We start from the raw sequence: 18,857 nt of genomic DNA on the forward strand, positions 1-18,857 counted from the left end.
ATAAAAATATTTCTATCCCAAAATGTCTTTTTTAAGATTTAATGATGGGCCATTATAATATATTTATTTTTAATGTCATAGGTAGTAAAAATATAGATGAAATTTATTGTTACATTTGAAAAATGATTATTTACTTTATGTTGAATATGTTTTTTTATATATACAAACTATTTTTATTAACAAATTATTTATTTCAAATTTAATTTTCTTATACAACATTTGTTATTGTTACGCATCTTAGTTTTGGTGTATTCCTTTTTATATATTGATTATTTGTTAAGTTGTGTACATATTGTTACGGGGACGTACAAGAAGAGCTGGCTTTAGTTCCAATTTTATTTACTTGTCATGTTAATGCAATAACTGATTTTATGATACAATGTAATGTTTATTACAAGACTTTTATATTAAATTGTAGGAAAACAATTTTTAACAACTTGTAATGAAACGAATTATTTAAAAAAAATAAATAAACAAATATATTGTATTTCTAAATTTAATAAATATTTCTGTTAAATGTCATTTTCGTTTTGTAAGCATTTAATAAGTTCGGGTTCCTTTGTCCCTCTCAAGAAGTTTCAGTGGCGATAAGGACCTTGGTTTGTTAATTGAAAGAAGAAATCACCTAGTAACCGATATCACTTAACTGGTAAAGAAACGCATACTTAAAGTTACTTATGTCTATAGATAGATGGTAATAGTTTTAGATTATTCTGCATAAGGAATGCAGATTGTCCCAATTCTGGGTAAGTCCTTCTTTCGTGTTCTTAGAAAACTGTTTTTTTGGTAATTTATATAGTGGTAATAATGTCCCCGCCTCTCTTATGTGAATACTTGATGGTAGCTCTTAAGTATATTGAATGTTAGATCGCTGTTAGTATATAATATCAACGTGATCTGTAGGAATTTTAACGTTGTTAGTACAATATTAAGTCATACAATATTTCAGGGACGGGGTATAATGCATTGTGGGTTTTATTTCCGCCTATTGTAAAACACTTCTTGACTATTTTACAACTAAATTACCCGTAAGTTATTATAATTTTATTATTATTAACAATACACGTTTCACTAGCGTTGTTTATCGTGGAATCCTCGTTAAATGATCAGCGTTCCTCGATAAGTAACGTAAACTGGAATAATTAACAATTTCATAACCTAAGCGAATGATATATTTCAAATGAATCTATCAAAGGCTCAATTACTTTTTTATTATTACACTGAAAGCAAAATACTCCGGCTGCGTAGGTGATGTGAGTTTATAATGAAAATTTTCACATTCATATGAAATAGTTAAACCAAAGTGTATATTAACCAACATATATATTATAGTAAATATTTTTCGTTATATGTCTAAATGTTATGATGTCGAAATTGAAAAAAAATATGTTATTAATTTTAAATTAATATTTTTGTAGCTGTATTGTATATACAGACGATACGGTCTCGTAATGTTTGTTATAACGAACATGTATAGCGTGTTGCTAAATTTAAGCGATGTGCCAACCCTACACGTCTCCGCTGCACGTTCTCTGTGCAGACCTGTGTGTGCCATACAAGTGCCATCGTTTTAGTTCGGCGTCACCTCATGAATCCACTTATCATTCAGACACTCTTACATATAAATGAATACAATATTTTTTATTATATTTGAAAATATTATACACTTATTTTATGTAGGTAGTTACGTAAAATTTGTTCAAAAATATAATTGTATGATTTTCAGTGAGTAATGATCAATGTGCTCTCGTAAAATTTGATTACGACGTATTAATATGATTTTTGTAACGGAGGGCACTTTTTGATGAAAATTGTGAATAATTATAAATACCAAAGAATACAGCGATATTCAACTTTTAGTACAATTTTCTCGTTAAAAGTTTTGTATGTTATATTATACAGGTGATCACTTAAGGACCCATTCAAAATGTCCTCTAGAATATTAATTCGATTGGTATAACTAATTATTTATATATTCATCATTGTAATTGTAATTGCTCACTTAAATTCACTGAATTATAAATGTTGGCACTAACGATTGTAGCTAATATTCTTTTGTAAAGTGCCGCAACGAAAGTCAATTTTAATTATTATTTTATAAGTACGACATAATTAAATGTTTATATTTTCTTGCCATTATAATTTATCAAAGTAAAACCAAACAAATACAGACCATTGATATGTTTAAATTTATAAAATATGTTATTTTAATGGACTGTGTCTGCATAGTGCAATAAAACTTTTAGAATATATAATTGTGTCTATGTTAGAAAAATATAAGAGAAATATATCGTCACCCCAAACTTTGCTTTACGATATTGCCTCCTGCTAGTGGCAGGGCTTGGTGCCATTTAAATCCTATTAACGTAGCATTAAAAATCTTTCAAATAGCATATTAATAGCACTCGTCAATCTACGATAGGATTTTTGTAGCAGCAAACCGTTTCACTAGCAAGCGGCCCTTCCTGTGTAAGCATAAGTGTTGTTATAATCCCCATCCTTGTGTGAGTTTTAAATAGAGATACGATATCATCAATGCACCTCTGATCTTGTATTTTATATAAAAAATAATTAAAGTTCACTTTTAAAACTCGAACAAGGAATAGGGAAACATTGACTTATCTAGAGGTTGTCTACGTATATCGTGATACCCACGATGTAACAATTTTGTTTCCGTAGCAAATAGCGGGTATGTAGATTTAAAACCTTTATTCAGGGGATGCGATAATAATTGTAGCTTTCACTACATTAGCGCATGGAATTATATTTTGGCAGTTATAATATACCATATACTAATGTTGAAATAGCTTAAAGTAGCACAAAAAGCTACTATTTGAGAAGAGGGATATTCTGATTAAAAGGAATACAGGGTAAAGCAAAAAAGATGGAGTTAGAGTGATATTGTTAGTAGTTCTCTTTCTGTGCAATTTAAATATTGATATAATTGTGAAAAAAAATAAATAAAATTCTAAAAAAAAACTTTCTTTCATTTTTAATACGTAATATTGATGTTATTTGATAATTTTTGTTTTACGAGGAGGAAAGGCATTTAAGCCTCCCACCCGGCCGGGGGACCGGGACGGGTATGTGGGATTCAACCGGGGCCATAAGGGCCCCGTGCCAGGGCTGAAGGTCGTGTCCTACCCACTAAAACCATCCTCGGGTTTCCACCATGGTGAGGCAACAGGATCGCCCGGGGAATGCAACCGCGACCCCGCCAGTGGCAGCCGCCGTGAGGTGGCTGAATGATAAACGTGGAAAGCGCGCCTAGTGCGCGCCCGCCTCCTTATACTCCATGCAGAGCCGGATTTAAAAGTCTGGAGGCCTCCGGGCCACAAAGCAGTGGGGGCCCTAGACAAACATAAAATGAACAACCTAATAATTATATCATCATGAATTAATTACTTTTTTATTTTAATCAGTAAGCTATGATTTATTTACATGTATCCGTAACTTTTAAAATATTAAATAATAACATCATTATAATTTGACTATATCTCGGTATTTGTTAACTTGCTGAAAACTGTGGCCCCCACAAATGTGGAGGCCCAAGGGCAGTTGCCCCGGTTGCCCTCCCCTAAATACGGCCCTGACTCCATGTGCTAATTTATTTGAATCTGATATCATTGATTTATTCGTAAAAGTTAGAGCATAAGGTTTGAATCACGTTTATCGGAGGCGAATCGCATTTTTTTATAAAAAAATTGTATTAATATCGAAATATTTTCAATACACCTTTTTTAAAACCTATTACATAGCTATCGATTGATATGTTATAAAATGCGTAAAGATAGACGTGATCCTGACCTAAAGTATATTGTCAATGGTATAAACGTCATTAGGATCGTATCAGTTTGTGCTCTATGGCAATTTAAATCATTTGATTTGTATTATAATTTGCATTTGCACTTGAACAGGTTACACGCACAAAAAAACATTTTCGTAAATAAATATAAAAAATTGCAACATTTTTAAGTATATTCGTGATCCAATCAAAGAAAAACAATTTTAAGAAACCACGACTGGCGCATATTTTAAACTGCTAATACATATAAAAATATCATTTCAGTTACTTTATTTAAAATATTTATGACTGTGACTATATTTAATTTTATTCTGGGAATGACCTTGAGAATGACCAATAATATGAAATCATATACATTTTCATTAATAAATTTATTTAAAAAACTTATAAAAGTAATACATTTCGTATAATACTTGTTATAGAAACAAACAACTTAAAATAGTTACGACATTTGAGAATTCTTATTTGTAACGCGATCTTATTAAATTTGTTAAGCTACGTTTTGTCCTTTGCACATCTGCCAGTAATAGCTCTTTAAGTTGATTAATTCTTTGTGTGTTCCTCGCTCCACGATTTTGCCTAGAAACAAAAAATGACGTTAAATATTATTGAACTATGAATCAATCATGTAGTCTGAAATTTCTTAATGTTTCGCTAAGGCCTCCTCATCCTTTGAGGAGAAGGTTAGGAGCATACTCCACCACTCTGCTCCAATGGGGGCTGGTGGATTTACATGTGGTCAAATTTCGTTTAAATTAGACACATTCAGGTTTCCTCACGATGTTTTTTTCACCACCGAGCACGAGATGAATTATAAACGTAAAAAAAAATTAAGTACAAGAAATTCAATGGTGTTTGCCTAGATTTGAAACCGCAATCATCGGTTGAAATGTACGCGCTCTAATCACTCTTTAATCAGTCATAGTCGATCCAAAACACCACGTTAGATTTGATACATATATGTCATTTTTGAAAAAAAAACTGAATAACATAATCTAAGGGAGTTTAGGGACGAAAAACAAATACCTTTATCTAAAACGCAGATTAAATCAGCATCTTTGATTGTAGAAAGACGATGTGCTATCGTTATACATGTTCTTCCTTTAGCTGCTTTCTCTAGGGCTTCCGCAACAGTCTGCACAGATTATTAATGTAATATTAAAAAAAAAACGAAAAAACTGGTAGGACATTTATAATTGAATTTTTTTAAACTATCAATAACTTAATAACTATTTATAATGTCTATTTAGGTACTAGGTATTGTTAAGAATAAACTTTATTAGTTACAGATTGACCTGTCACACAGATCTACATATTAATTCCTATATACAGCATATATATGTCTCATCCTTAGTTTTTATTATATAATTAGAGGAAAATGAGAGATAACGACCTTACTTACATAAATAAGATCAAAATTATCAAGCAAATTTGCTTTTGAGATCATCATAATACACCGAAACCTTTATCGTTCATTACCTTGTATATCTCGTTCATATAAATTCTGCGATATCAGAGTAAAAACATCTCACGTTGATGTTCATTCATATGAATTTATAGATTATTACCGATAGGATTTTTGTCTTAGATTTATAATCACTTACTCTTTCGCTGTTGGCGTCTAACGCGGACGTCGCTTCGTCGAGAAGAAGCAACCGAGGAGATCTTATGAGCGCTCTTGCAATGCACACTCTTTGTTTTTGTCCTCCAGATAGTTGAGCGCCACTCGAACCTAAGTTTGTGTCGTAGCCCTAGATAATAGAAAATTAATAAATTACTTTAACAAATTCTAAAAATATAAAAATGTTCTAGGGTCTTTATATTTATATATAATTACACAAATAAACATATATCGCTTATTCGATTGAGTAATAATTATTATTGGCACTTGCGAAAGAATGCCATCGATCAAACGCATCCGCATGACGTATTAGACGAATTCTTTGCCTAAAAATAATCGCACGTCGGGCATAATAACATATTATGAGTTTTAAAACTTTTGTTAGATACATATATTTATGTATATAAATTTACATACCTTGGGCAAGGAAACGATGAAATTGTGAATATTGGCCGCTTTAGCAGCCGTGATGATCTCGTGCATTGTGATCTTACGGTTGTTATCTCCGTACGCGATGTTCTCTGCAATGGTACGGTCGAAAAGAACTGGCTCCTGCTGTACAACACCCAACTGACGACGAAGCCTCGTGAGAGTGAGCGAAGATCTTGTGTCACGTCCGTCCAACTCCTGGTGACGAATAACATATTCGTTATTTTTTTCAAGTTTAATATTTGTTTCTCAGGCGTGAATAGCCAAAGTGGCAGAACATATTATAGATCATAACATTCTGCAAAAACAAGGTGCATCTATTAAGATTCTAGAGATACTGTCCACACCTCTCGACATAAAAGTCACAAAGCTTAAACCCAGAAACTCAGTTTTTGTGTACCTACTATAAGCTAGCCACTAAACCAACGCTATAGTCATATAATCATTTAAGCTATCATATCTATTATATTGTGATTCTTTATCGACTGAATGTAGTTACTTAGCATTAGAAAATAAGATATTGACTATTAAAAAATGATATTAAAATTTTCAAAAGATATCATTTGAAATAAAAACACATTTCAGGTGTTGTTTATATATAATGTCAGTAGGTTTTAATACTACGTAACTTTATAAACATCAACAAGTAATAGGAGTATTTTTAACTCTTATTTCCCGTTCTCTTAATCTTCTTTCTCTTTCAAATTCTTTCATTCTTAGAACATAATCGTCTTTTTCACACTGTAAGTATGCGTGTCTCTCTTCATGACATCTGTAGAGTAGAGGCATGTGTTTATAGCGGCAGACTTGATAGTCCAAGAGGTAGTGAGCGCAATAGTCTCTATACTTTACTGGTATGCGCGCAGACACAAGGTGCTCCTTGGGTGCTATCATTTCGCGCTTTCCTCTTGCACATCGAAAACCAACTTTTGCATCAAATGTAGGAAGATCGTCACTTTTTAAATCTAAATGTCTTGTTTTTAAAGTTCCCAAAATTTGTCCCATTATATATTTTTTAGATAAAATTACTATTATAAATATATAATCAATTGTAATTGTACTGTGCCTATGTATAATCAGTGTTTAAATGGTCACTTGGGAAACATCATCGGGTACACACGACGCTACTGACAGATGTCAAAGACACTTTAAAATATTAAAATAAAACATGCCAGAACTTTTTTTTATATAGAAATGTACCGATAGCCAAAATAAATATTACTCATTTATAATTGAAACATATAACATACAGTTTAAAAAAAAAAGGAAAATACTTACAATATTGCCAGTATCGGGATCGTAAAACCTTTGCATGAGTTGTAGGATGGTAGACTTGCCACATCCCGACGATCCAACAAGAGCAACCGTTTTACCAGCTTCAACTTTCAAGTCCACTCCTTTCAATATTCTTTGGTGAGGTCTTGTTGGATAACTGAACTCGACATCTTTGATGCTGAAGTTCCCGGTTGCGACCTAAATTATATATTTTTTGAGTAGTGTTATCTTTATTCAAATAATAACGATATTATTTCACTAAAAAATCTCTTACTTACCCAGTCTTTTCTGTCTTTAAGTCCAGATTCTGTTTTTACTTTCGGTTCTCTATTAATTATTGATAAAATCCTTGCTCCACAAGCTTTCGCCGAGTTGAAACTGGGAGCGTAAACTAGTGATTGTCCTAACATATATGCACCATACATAAGAGCTTCGTTGACCCTGGGAAAGAAAAATGTTAGATTTGGTCTCAGATTCTTATCAGATAAGCTATTTCTTTAACGTAGGTTCGGTATATCTTCAACTTACAGCATAACATATTTGTATTCGACCTCTTGATTAGCGACAAGCACCGCTCCGTAAACCGTGGCGCTGCAATAAGACATGAACGGAACGTAAACACCTAGACCCAGTACGAGTCCTCGTAATCTTGTTTTCTTAGCGACGGCTGCGCATGAAAGTATTAGCGCTTCCTTGAACTTTTCAAGGAAAACATTTTCCACACCTGTAATATTTCAAATAAATAAACGAACTTTATATTTGTAGATTTTAGTAAATAAAAAATATTGTTCGATGTCAATAAATTATTGGAAAGGTATCTCACCTAAGCTTTGGACAGTCCTGATACTGACCACAGCTTCGGTTGCAATTGACGTCGCGGATTCCATTGCGGCGCGTTCATCAGATTGAGACTTTTGCGAAATAATACCTTCTAACCAGATACTTCCGACCATCTGTAATTAAAACTTCAGGATTATTTTTAAGATTCAATGATGTTAGTATTTTGGTTATTTTTTGGGGCGAAAAGCTGATATCATAGCGGTAACATTAAACGTGGGATAAAAATACTATAACATCGATTAATTAAATTCACGAGTATGATGTATTCTTCTTGAATGTTTTTGTTGTAGTGCCATTTTCAAATGTGTTTAAACACAAATACATATTTATATCCACAATCTCATATACCGATGGGAGGACAAATCGGATCGTCAGTGACCGTTTTGAGGCACGTTAATGTAGATACTGTCAATTTTTAACCCTTTTTTGATCCTTGTTTTGAGCCCAGGACCATGGAATCTGAAGACTTATAAGCTGTCATAAGTCTAACGCTAATTTTAAGTTAAGTCGTTAAGACAAATCATTTAAGTTCATACTATCTAATGTTGCAATTGCGGTTAATATGTGAAGTTCATATTATAAATAAATAATAAAATATCGATATACTAACAAGAGGTAAGAATGCAGTGCCCACAAGCGTCAGTTTCCAATTATAGCAAATGGCCATAATAAATCCGACAACAACAGAGCTTGTTCCTTGTAAAATCAGTCCAATTCTCAAGCCAGTTGCCCCCTGGACCTCGGCTGCGTCACCACTTAATCTCGCGCATAACGCACCCACTGTATTCGAATCTTTATCGAAGAAACCGATTTCCTTAAAGCAGATAAACAAATTCTCATGCATATAAAATATATATACATATGTAAATGTATGAAATATAATAAAATTTGCTTTTTAGACACATAATTATCTGTTGTGAGTTAAACTATATACCTGTCTGAGTAAAGCAGAGAAATACTGCTGTCTAAGTCGAGTTGTCATTTTGAGTCCAGCGTTTGTAAATGTTGTACTTTGGAGACACATTGACAAACCAGCCACCGCGGCTACCACCAGAAACATGCCTGAATAGAAGTCGGCGTAGTATACAATATCGTCACGGTTAGGCAAAACGAATATCTAAAAATGTAAACAAAATTATTATTAACTGCTTTTCTATGACTTTATTAAATGTCATAGTTATTTTTCATAACATACCCCTGAAGTATATCCGAAAAGTAAAGCGAAAACAGGGAAACATGAGCCTTGAATAAATGCAGCAATTGAACCAATTACTATGTACGGCCATTCTGGAGCGTTCAGTTTTAGGAGTTGCCAATCACTGACAGGCTTAACTTCCTAGACAACACAATAAAATATAAGCACATATAAAATAAAATAACCGTGCTGTTACAAGAAAAGTTGGCTAATACCAAAAGACAAACGTCTTTCGATCGAATCGTCTTTACATATTTCGTCGAAATAATTTTCTTAATCGCCTAATACGAGATGATTTCTAGATACAACTTATCACATGACAGTTTGCTTGCCCGCCATCTCAGCTCTCTATAAATTATAAGATTTTTTTTATTATGGGTCTTAAGATAGCCTTATCCTATTTTATCTTGTTCAAATTATTCGTTCGGTGTGAAGTTAGGTTTTAAAGGATTTTAATGTTTCATAACAATAAAACGTTAATGATAAGTAAACAAGTCAATAATATCGCGTAAGATCCTTCGTGTGGCTGAAATATTGTAAGTTAGATAAATAAACAGTATTATTGTACTATGAGATCGAGATTATAGAATATTTATTATAAAAGTTTCAGTATATGCAATACATACTTCATCGTCTTCTTTTTCGTCTCCAGAGTCATATTCAGCGTTATAAACGTAGCTCTGTAAGCCGGTAGACATAACGGATGTTATAGATCCACGAGGTGTCATCCAATCATGCGATTCTATAAGGATAAAAGACAATTATGAGTTACAACTTTGTTATACAATTAAACTCCATCATTTAACTTTGAATTATTCTCTTTACACATTCCAGTCATTTATAATATTTACGTTATAAAACATAACCGGGAAACTATTCCGGCGGTCCGAAAATTTATGATTTTATTGATACCAATGTTCACTTTTAGATATTTATTTTACTACTCCTTTTGTTGCCGCAGAGAAATGATGGAAAATATTCCACTCAAAGTTTTCATCCGCAATCAAAACATTCTTTAAATTTTCGAGTAAACTTTTAAAGTAGGTACTTCTGTATCGTCATTTTAAAGAGCTATACAAAAAGTAAAGCTACCATCGGTTCGAAATGTAGAATCTACCGAAAAGAATTAGCAAGAATCTAAGGTGTCCTTTATTCTTAATTAGAAATACAAATTTATTAGATAAATACAATAAGTCAACAAGTATTAGCTCTACTTTTTTATCCCCTATATAATCTGGTTTTAAATAAAATGCCTTTATCCTTAAATATTTTTTGGACAAACGACTTAGAATTTATTAATCGGCAAAATTAAATGTATCTGTGGATTTTTCTTACGGAATTGCGTTTTTTGAACTTTGGGTAATTAATGTTCCACGCATACATTTATATAAATTAAAAGCATACCTCTCTTTGTAGAATGGTGCCTTACTAATCTTCTTGTTGATCGTCGTTTAACTTCTGTCCTGGATACAACAGGCACATCTCCAATATCAGCATTTCCATTTTCTTCTTCGGGCAAAGTTTCTATCACATCGGGTTCCTTATTTTCGTTTCCAGTGGTCACAAGTTTGTAATAAAATCCTTTAATCACAATATTTGTTATTTAGAAAAAGAAAATGTTATGAACATAATGTGTAATCTCATCTTATCATTGATACTGTACCTTTAGCCTTCATGAGTTCTTCATGTGTTCCTTGTTCAACGATCACTCCTTGGTCCATACAAATAATGCGATCAGCATTTACTATTGTCGACAATCTAAAATGTAATAATATAAATTCAATAAACAATCATATACATTTCCAGGAGAAATATTAAGGAAACCTTAACTACATATTCTATTTCTTTTGTTCCATTCAACAAACTTATTATAAAGTAGACTATGTACTTGAAATGTATTTTAACATTACATGATCTTTAATAATCTTTGAAAAATGTTTTCACTTACAATTCAAATGTGATAGAAGCTGATAAAATATCAGAATCGAAAGAAACAATTAAAACCTGTGTTAGACAATAATTATTGCTAAATATTCACAACTATATTTGTATCAATACTATATACTAATAATATTTATAACTTTGTAGATAGGGTGCTATTGCTGGTTCATTAGTTGAGGATTAAGAAAATATATTACAAAAATTAGTACCTATGCGAAACCATGAGTGTAGTTCGACCTTCACTAGCTCTATCCAATGCAGCTTGCACTTGGCGCTCTGACTGATTATCGAGCGCAGACGTTGCCTCGTCTAGTAGAAGCACCGCCGGCTCCCGTAGCAGAGACCGAGCGATCGCAATTCGCTGCTTTTGACCACCAGAGAGAGATGCTCCTCTCTCACCAATAACAGTGTCGTAGCCCTTTGATTAAATAAAATTATTTTTTATTACAATCGTATTACTTTATTTAAATTATTTATATTTTATATTTACGTATACGTAACACTTACATTAGGAAGATGTGTGATAAAATCATGTGCATATGCTATATCAGCCACTCTTTGAACATCCTCCCGAGTCGCCTCAGGACTGCCTATAGCTATGTTGTCGTGAATTGTACCTCGGAACAGCACCGGCTCTTGTCCCACCACACCTAAATAAGCGACATAATTATAACATACATATGTCGCAAAAGTGTTTATGCATTATTGTTAAAAGAATGCATGTAAATTAATATTAATAATTTAAATTATTCACCCAAAGACGATCGAAGCCAGCCCAAGTTTAAGTTTTTAACATTTTTTCCGTCAAGTTTCACTACACCAAGAATTGGATCGTATAATCTTTGCAGAAGTTGAAGTATCGTAGACTTTCCACAACCCGAGGAACCTACAAGTGCTACGCATTCACCGGCTTTGATGTGCAGAGAGATCCCTTGAAGAACCTAGAACCATACGTTACGTAATGATAATTTAATTAATTATTTTAATATATTTCACATGAAAAATATAATGCGAATTAGGTTTTTTACACAGATACTATTATATATTTGTTGGTGTTTGTTCAGTATTTTTCTAAAATAAATGCTACATCGCCTTGAATTTGACCTAGCTATACAAACATGTACCTATGTTATTTAATGTTATATTAATATTTCATAATTGTAACTTAGGTAAAATCAAATCAAATAATCTCTTACTTTGACATTAGGTCTTGATGGATAACTGAAGTGTACGTCTTCCAGTGTGATCTCCCCTAAGACTCGCCTGGGCGATACTCCTCCCTTGTCAAGGGAATCGATTTGAGGCGTTCTATCGAGCAGGGAAAATATACTAGCTGCAGCGCCACGAGCGGCGGCAAATATCTCGGCATGGGGAACACAAAAAGTAATCGACTGCGTAGCCATGTACACACAGAAGAGAATCTGTAAAATTATTAAAATAAAATTAACGATAATTCAGATTACAGAACCAAAAGTGTTTAGTAATAGAAACATTTTAAATATACTAACACTGAATACAACACCAACGAGATATTTTCTCTCGTCAGTCGGTTTGTCAGCGTCGATGAGAACAAGCCTTGCGCCATACGTCAGACCGATAGCGTTAAGGGAGTAAGTGAGCACCCAATTAAAACCCGTACCCAATCCAGTATAGAGACCACGTTTACGACCATATAACTCTGCAGGATCTAAAAGGCGACGATATCTGGAAGTTTAAAAAACTCTATTAAATTGTATTCCACTTACTACCACCACCACTTGCCACCACTATTTGACATTAATAATTCGGCAATTGCTCGAAGGCAAAATCGTAAGCACGTATGCATATAAATAGTCATACATGTATAGATCTATCTATACTTAGAATTCACTAAGACGCCTCACTCCACATTAAACTACACGCAAATAAACTAAGATAATCATAATCTATTTTGTTTGCTATCTTTACTCATATGTTAATCGTCTCACGCACACTTATATAACTTCGAAGCACGAGCTTACCTATATTCTAATAAACCCCGACAGTGTAATGTGTGTGTGTGCGTGTTTGTTTGAGTGCGCCTTCATGAATGAATAGATATAAAAAATGGTTTTCCCAAATTTAGATTTTAAAACTTCTTAAAAAGTTGATCTCTTTTTACAAGTTTATTATTTTTATATGTACAGTCCGGGTAGTTCTTCACTTTAAGATCTAATTTCGTGTGCTCAGTATGAGCGATAATCTACTGTTCCGATCGAAAAATACATCTAAACATCAAATCATTGCGTTGCAATGATTTGATGTTTAGATTCAAAAGGTACTCAGACTTTAAGACTTAATAAAGGAATGAATTTGAAAACTCACGAAGGTTTTCATACTCTGACTGTACAAATAAATTTTAGTAAGTCTTCTAAGACTATAGCATTAAGCTTGATTTAATTGTTTAATTATGAATATAAAATAATTTCACCTGTCGACTTCTTTATTTTCTCCACCAAATGCGACGATGGTTTTTATGGATTTAAGAACTTCTTCCGCTTGCTTGCCAGCTTGACTGTACGATTCCATTTCTCGAATGGAAGACTTAGTTTGATACTGAAAAAAGGAAAAGACACAATGTGAAAATTGTGTGTGATATAAATAAATATAGTTCGTAGCATAGTTAGATAGCATTATTCATTCATATAAAAAATATATATATTTATATTATTCGGCATACAAAAAATAAGTTGGTCTAATTACCTTACAATAAAAGTCTCATATTATTACAGTTTGTATTTTGAATCAAAAACATAAAAATAAAATTAAGTACCACGATGTTTTCCTAAAAGATAATACGTAACAAAACTAATAAAAGCAAATGATGAAGCGTATTAGCGCGTGTTATACCTGGATTTAATAATACTATAAATATTAAACGTTATGCAAATATTTTACGATAACATCTTTAAATACGACTTCATGCTTACATTAGATAAAACCACCGATGCTGCTATTGAGAATGGTACGACACTGACACACGCTAGAGTTAGTTCCCAGCCCATCGGAAAACTCTGACAGAGACAGATTATAGCTGTTCCGATAAGATTTGAAACAACTCCGATCTTTTCTCCCATTCCTTCTTTCAGTTTCATCATATTCCTGCAATTACGCATTTCTTTAATTAAACTGTTTTGAATGTTAATAGAGATTGTTTTTGAAAAAATGTATTTTATCGATCACCCAAAAACACGACATTTCTCTTATATTATTAATATATGTCTTTGAATACAAAATATGTATCTAAGTATATTTAGTAAAAAGTGATTTCACGGGCTATTTTTGGTAGATATTGGACTATAATATGTTTTACGTTTTCTTTTATGGTAAATAACTAAATAAAATTGTAAATATATACAGTAAATAAATTATTGCGTCTACTTTAGATGAAAGATTTATACTTACTCAGACATTTTAGAGGCCAAATTAAATTCATTATCTGTATCAAACCACGCCATGTCTTGCCGCATTACAGTTTTTAAAAATAGTAGACGTATCCTTGTGATCTAGAGAAATTGAAGATTATAGTACACTTACTTTCTAATATATTAGGTTGGGGAAAAAGAAATCCATTATTTTTTCGGTAGATGGCTGTAGTGATCGATATCTCGTAAATTATCGAGTTGTCAAGGTAACAGTTCGCACTAAAAGAATTCGTTGTAGTTTTTTGTTTTGTCCATTCAGTTCTGAGTTACACGGCGTTAAAGATGGAAGTCAACAAAGAGAAAATTCGGTACATTTTACAGTTTTTCTTTGATAAGGGCGAAAATGCAAGTCAGGCGGCTGAAAATGTGAATAGTGTTTATGGTCCCGATACTGTAACAGCTAATTACGCGCAATTTTGGTTTCGTCGATTCCGTTCGGGTATTTTTGACGTTAAGGATGCCCCTCGCACAGGCAGGCCCGTCGTCGAAAATGTCGATAAAGTCACTGAAATCATCGAAGTGGATCGGCATGTTAGTAGTCGTAGCATCGCCCAGGAGTTAAAGATCGACCACAAAACAGTTTTAAACCATTTGCACAAAGCTGGGTTTTAAAAAAAAGCTTGATGTTTGGGTGCCACACCAATTAACACCAAAAAACATAATAGATCGAATTTCCATCTGCGAAGCCTTGGCCAAACGTAATGAAATCAATTTCTTAAACGGATGGTGACTGGGGATGAGAAATGGGTCACATACGACAACATTATGTGAAAGCGATCGTGGTCAAAGCGCGGTGAAGCAGCTCAGACGGTGGCCAAACCGGGACTAACAGCCAGGAAGGTTCTGCTTTGCGTTTGGTGGGATTGGAAAGGAATCATTTATTACGAGTTGCTTCCATATGGCCAAACATTAAATTCAGACATCTATTGTCAACAACTGGACCGTCTGAAGCGAGCAATTGACCAGAAACGGCCAGAATTGGCCAACAGAAGAGGTGTCGTGTTCCATCAGGACAACGCCAGGCCACACACTTCTATAGTGACTCGTCAGAAACTCCGGGAGCTTGGTTGGGAAGTTTTGATGCATCCACCATACAGTCCGGACCTCGCACCAAGCGATTACCATCTTTTTCTTGCATTGCAAAACTTTTTTAGTGATAAGAAATTGGCATCAAGGGAAGAGTGTGAAAATCAATTGCTGGAGTTTTTCGCTAATAAGGACCAAGACTTTTATGAGAGAGGCATAATGAAGCTACCATTAAAATGGCAACAAATTATAGAACAAAATGGTGCATATTTGACCTAAATCGGACAATGCAAAACATGTTAAATAAAGTCTTGAAGTTCACGTAAAAATAATGGATTTCTTTTTTCCCCAACCTATTATTTGTAAAAAAAACAACATATAATTGCAAAAACTTTAAGATTAAAAAAATTAAATGATAATAACTTGTTAATGTTCCGAATCTAGAAAATTACTTCTCTTTTGAGATTTGAAATATTTCCTTGCGTTAATTCATGTGATATGATTTCATGCAATATATGCCTGTTTTCTGATGATATTTTCTTTCTCTACCAAGCATGAGTAGTGAGTTTGTATGTACAAATTAGGCAGGTAATAATTAAGTTTTGAAATTTTGTAATCTACGGTTAGAAATTCCCTACGTTAATATACGTAAATTAAGCTATACTTTAATAGATAAATTGATCCTAGATCTTCACTTTTGCAAGAAATGCAAGTGACTACGTGCAATAAATCTTTAATACAAAATAACCTTTATAAGTAAACTAGTTACGTATTATTTAAGAAAAGCAATTGAATAATAACAAATTCATGGTCACTTAAAATTCCTATACCAAGTACTAAATTGATGAATTGATATGTAATGTGATGGAAGTAATCTTAACTTCTGAAACCTTTAATATTTTACATGTAAGACTAATTCTATTATAAAATAGTTAAATCTTGTGTTATTTAAAAAAAATCTCACTCTTCTTATTCATTGAGGAATTTACGTAATTTTATTCGGAACATTATATATAATTATTCGTTAAACTTGAACTTGAATGAAAGGATAAATACAATACAATAGTTTTGTTTAGTAAAAATGATGTTTACATTTATATAATGCTGACTTATATAATATTAACAATTTGTTGAAATTGTAATCATAAAGCTTCGGAGACAATCCGAGACAAGGTCGTCAATCAAGACAATTAATTTTGTTTACAGTTGCGCAAAACTATAGTGGAGCACTGTGTTCAAACGTACAAGTAGGCGTCCATATTAACAACACTCTAAGGCAATTCTACACTCGCGATTTACCGAAAGCCCAATTTAAACACAAGATATGTTTACAAAATCAACAAATGCATTGATCTTATTGTATTTTAATTTTATACAATAAATACTGTTAATTACCTGACGTAAGGCGCTCCAGCTTATAAGAGATACAGATAGCATACACAATATTAAGGATATTCCAATACTAATGAACATCCCTATTGCCATAGCGGTTGCATCCTCTACGAGAGCTTTCATATTTTCTTCGTTCGAAGCATTACATCTGAATTGAAGAATAAAAAATATGTACAATTTTGAGTGCTCTTAATATTTCGATTAAAATTAATTATTAAAAAAAGTACAAGGATATGAAAATAAATATTCCCAATAATTAATTAATTATTTAAGTGGCTTATCACTAGATAATTTAAAGGTATATGTAATCTTGAAGTGAATGCAGTGATTATAGATCAATTGACTAGATTATTAAGACCGATCAGTTTCAAGTTTTAATGCTTCCAATGAATATAATCAACAAAAAAAAATGATTAACTTTTAAGTGATAGTTATAACATGTATTAAGGAGACTTACAGCCTTCGACCTCCTCCAAAGAAACTCGTAAGAGGCATGTAGCTCGATAGTTGGTCTTGTTGAGCCGTTCTCTCTACAAAAGCAGTGCTTAACTCGCCGAACTGTACCAGGTTGTAGCAGACGCCGCCTCCGCTGAGTAGACCGGCCAATATACCGAAGATTGTAGCAAGCAATTCCGTGCATGTTGCGTAGCGGAACTATTACAATATAATTAAATATTAAGTTTAACTTAAAAAGTAAAGCAAATATTCAATTAGATTCATATGTTTCACATTATTAATAACAAAGATTGAGCTAGTGGAAATATAATTTAATATATTTTTAATATTAACAGTCTATCTTTACTTACAATTTGGAAATATGATAACTTCAGGTCAGGTTCGATTTCTGGCGATTTTCTGTAAAACAATAAAACATAAAACAAAATTTATTTAACTGTCAAAGATAAAAAATGTCATGTTTTTAATTAATTGTAATTAAGTTAAAATTTACTTCGTTTATTAAGCACTTGCGATCTAATGTTTTTTTTTAAGTTTGAAAGAAAAATACGTCATGATAACTGGTACCACATGTGGACATACACATACCATATAGGTACCACTGAGCTATTGGGACATTAAAATTATTTTATTTCCAAATAAAAAAAACCATAGTGCTCCCACCACCGGAAGCAACGTAGAAAAAACAAGCAACTTTTAAATTATTGAAAATAATAAAATATACATAAGTGATACTGATTACTGGTTTAGTTTTGTAAATGTTGAATGGTTGTCAATCTACAAAAATACATTTTTCATTCATCATAAAATATAATTTGATATCACAAAGCTTTTTTTAACATAAACATATTAAAAAAAAATTATAATAAAGTTGCAGTATACCTTACAAACGTAACACGCAATGAGTTAGAGAATAAATGTTTGTCTCAGCGTTATAAATATATATATCGCAAAAGCTAAGAAAATTATTAAATAGTTATCAATATTATCTTTCGATGTGCATTGTTATACTAAATTATGTATAAACAGTTATCAATTTAAATATATTCGCGAAGCACTTTCCCTTTTCAACAAATATTTATTATTATTAATATATTTAAATTAGTTTTAATATAATTTAAAACTTACTGAGTTGATTTCTTTTTATCCCTCATAATTGCGGCGGTACGTGTTCAGCGTATGTTACATCAGATGAGATTCTTGCCGTAGCGAGAGTAAACGCTGAATTTTCAATGAACTCGCGAAGATTCAGGCGGCGTGCGCGACCGATAGGTTATTATTAACGAGGCGACTCTCCGAGACTCATGTAATATACCCGTGCTCGGGCGTATCATCTCTAAACACAGAGATAATATAATTGCTTTTCACTCATAACATAATAAACTATTAAATACTTCTTTTTAAAATAATAATGTACATTATTCCTATTTTCGG

The 18,857-nt window shown here is 32.5% G+C and overlaps 2 protein-coding genes across 2 annotated transcripts; both read right to left on the reverse strand.

Annotated features, from left to right (window-relative positions):
• Nucleotides 1–4,161: 4,161 nt before the first annotated feature.
• LOC124543069 (multidrug resistance protein homolog 49-like) lies at nt 4,162–18,712 on the reverse strand. The gene is made up of 26 exons (XM_047121101.1): nt 18,552–18,712; nt 17,774–17,822; nt 17,425–17,621; nt 16,971–17,115; nt 14,530–14,630; nt 14,055–14,226; nt 13,556–13,680; nt 12,615–12,810; nt 12,303–12,527; nt 11,861–12,047; nt 11,614–11,756; nt 11,316–11,524; nt 10,829–10,923; nt 10,570–10,746; nt 9,792–9,907; nt 9,166–9,306; nt 8,905–9,087; nt 8,581–8,784; nt 7,954–8,083; nt 7,659–7,854; nt 7,409–7,571; nt 7,134–7,328; nt 5,844–6,053; nt 5,410–5,556; nt 4,832–4,940; nt 4,162–4,384 (listed from the first exon to the last, which is right to left on the reverse strand). The coding sequence occupies exons 1-26, from the start codon at nt 18,575–18,577 to the stop codon at nt 4,296–4,298; spliced, it is 3,930 nt and encodes a 1,309-aa protein (XP_046977057.1). The 5' UTR covers nt 18,578–18,712; the 3' UTR covers nt 4,162–4,295.
• Nucleotides 6,426–7,074, reverse strand: LOC124543070 (NADH dehydrogenase [ubiquinone] 1 beta subcomplex subunit 7-like). The gene has a single exon (XM_047121102.1). It carries the CDS (start codon nt 6,858–6,860, stop codon nt 6,495–6,497), a length of 366 nt encoding a protein of 121 aa, XP_046977058.1. The 5' UTR covers nt 6,861–7,074; the 3' UTR covers nt 6,426–6,494.
• Nucleotides 18,713–18,857: the final 145 nt, after the last annotated feature.

Source organism: Vanessa cardui, chromosome Z (assembly GCF_905220365.1).
Source record: "Vanessa cardui chromosome Z, ilVanCard2.1, whole genome shotgun sequence".
Lineage (NCBI taxonomy): Eukaryota > Metazoa > Arthropoda > Insecta > Lepidoptera > Nymphalidae > Vanessa > Vanessa cardui.

Bases quoted from the DNA above. Each gene is read 5' to 3' on its own strand.
- LOC124543070 (XM_047121102.1), bottom strand. From the start codon at position 6,860: ATGGGACAAATTTTGGGAACTTTAAAAACAAGACATTTAGATTTAAAA.
- LOC124543069 (XM_047121101.1), bottom strand. From the start codon at position 18,577: ATGAGGGATAAAAAGAAATCAACTCA. The intron at 17,116-17,424 runs GTAAGTCTCCTT...TCTTCAATTCAG, and splicing joins TTTGGAGGAGGTCGAAGGCT to ATGTAATGCTTCGAACGAAG. The intron at 9,088-9,165 runs GTATGTTATGAA...TTACATTTTTAG, and splicing joins TTTTCGGATATACTTCAGGG to ATATTCGTTTTGCCTAACCG.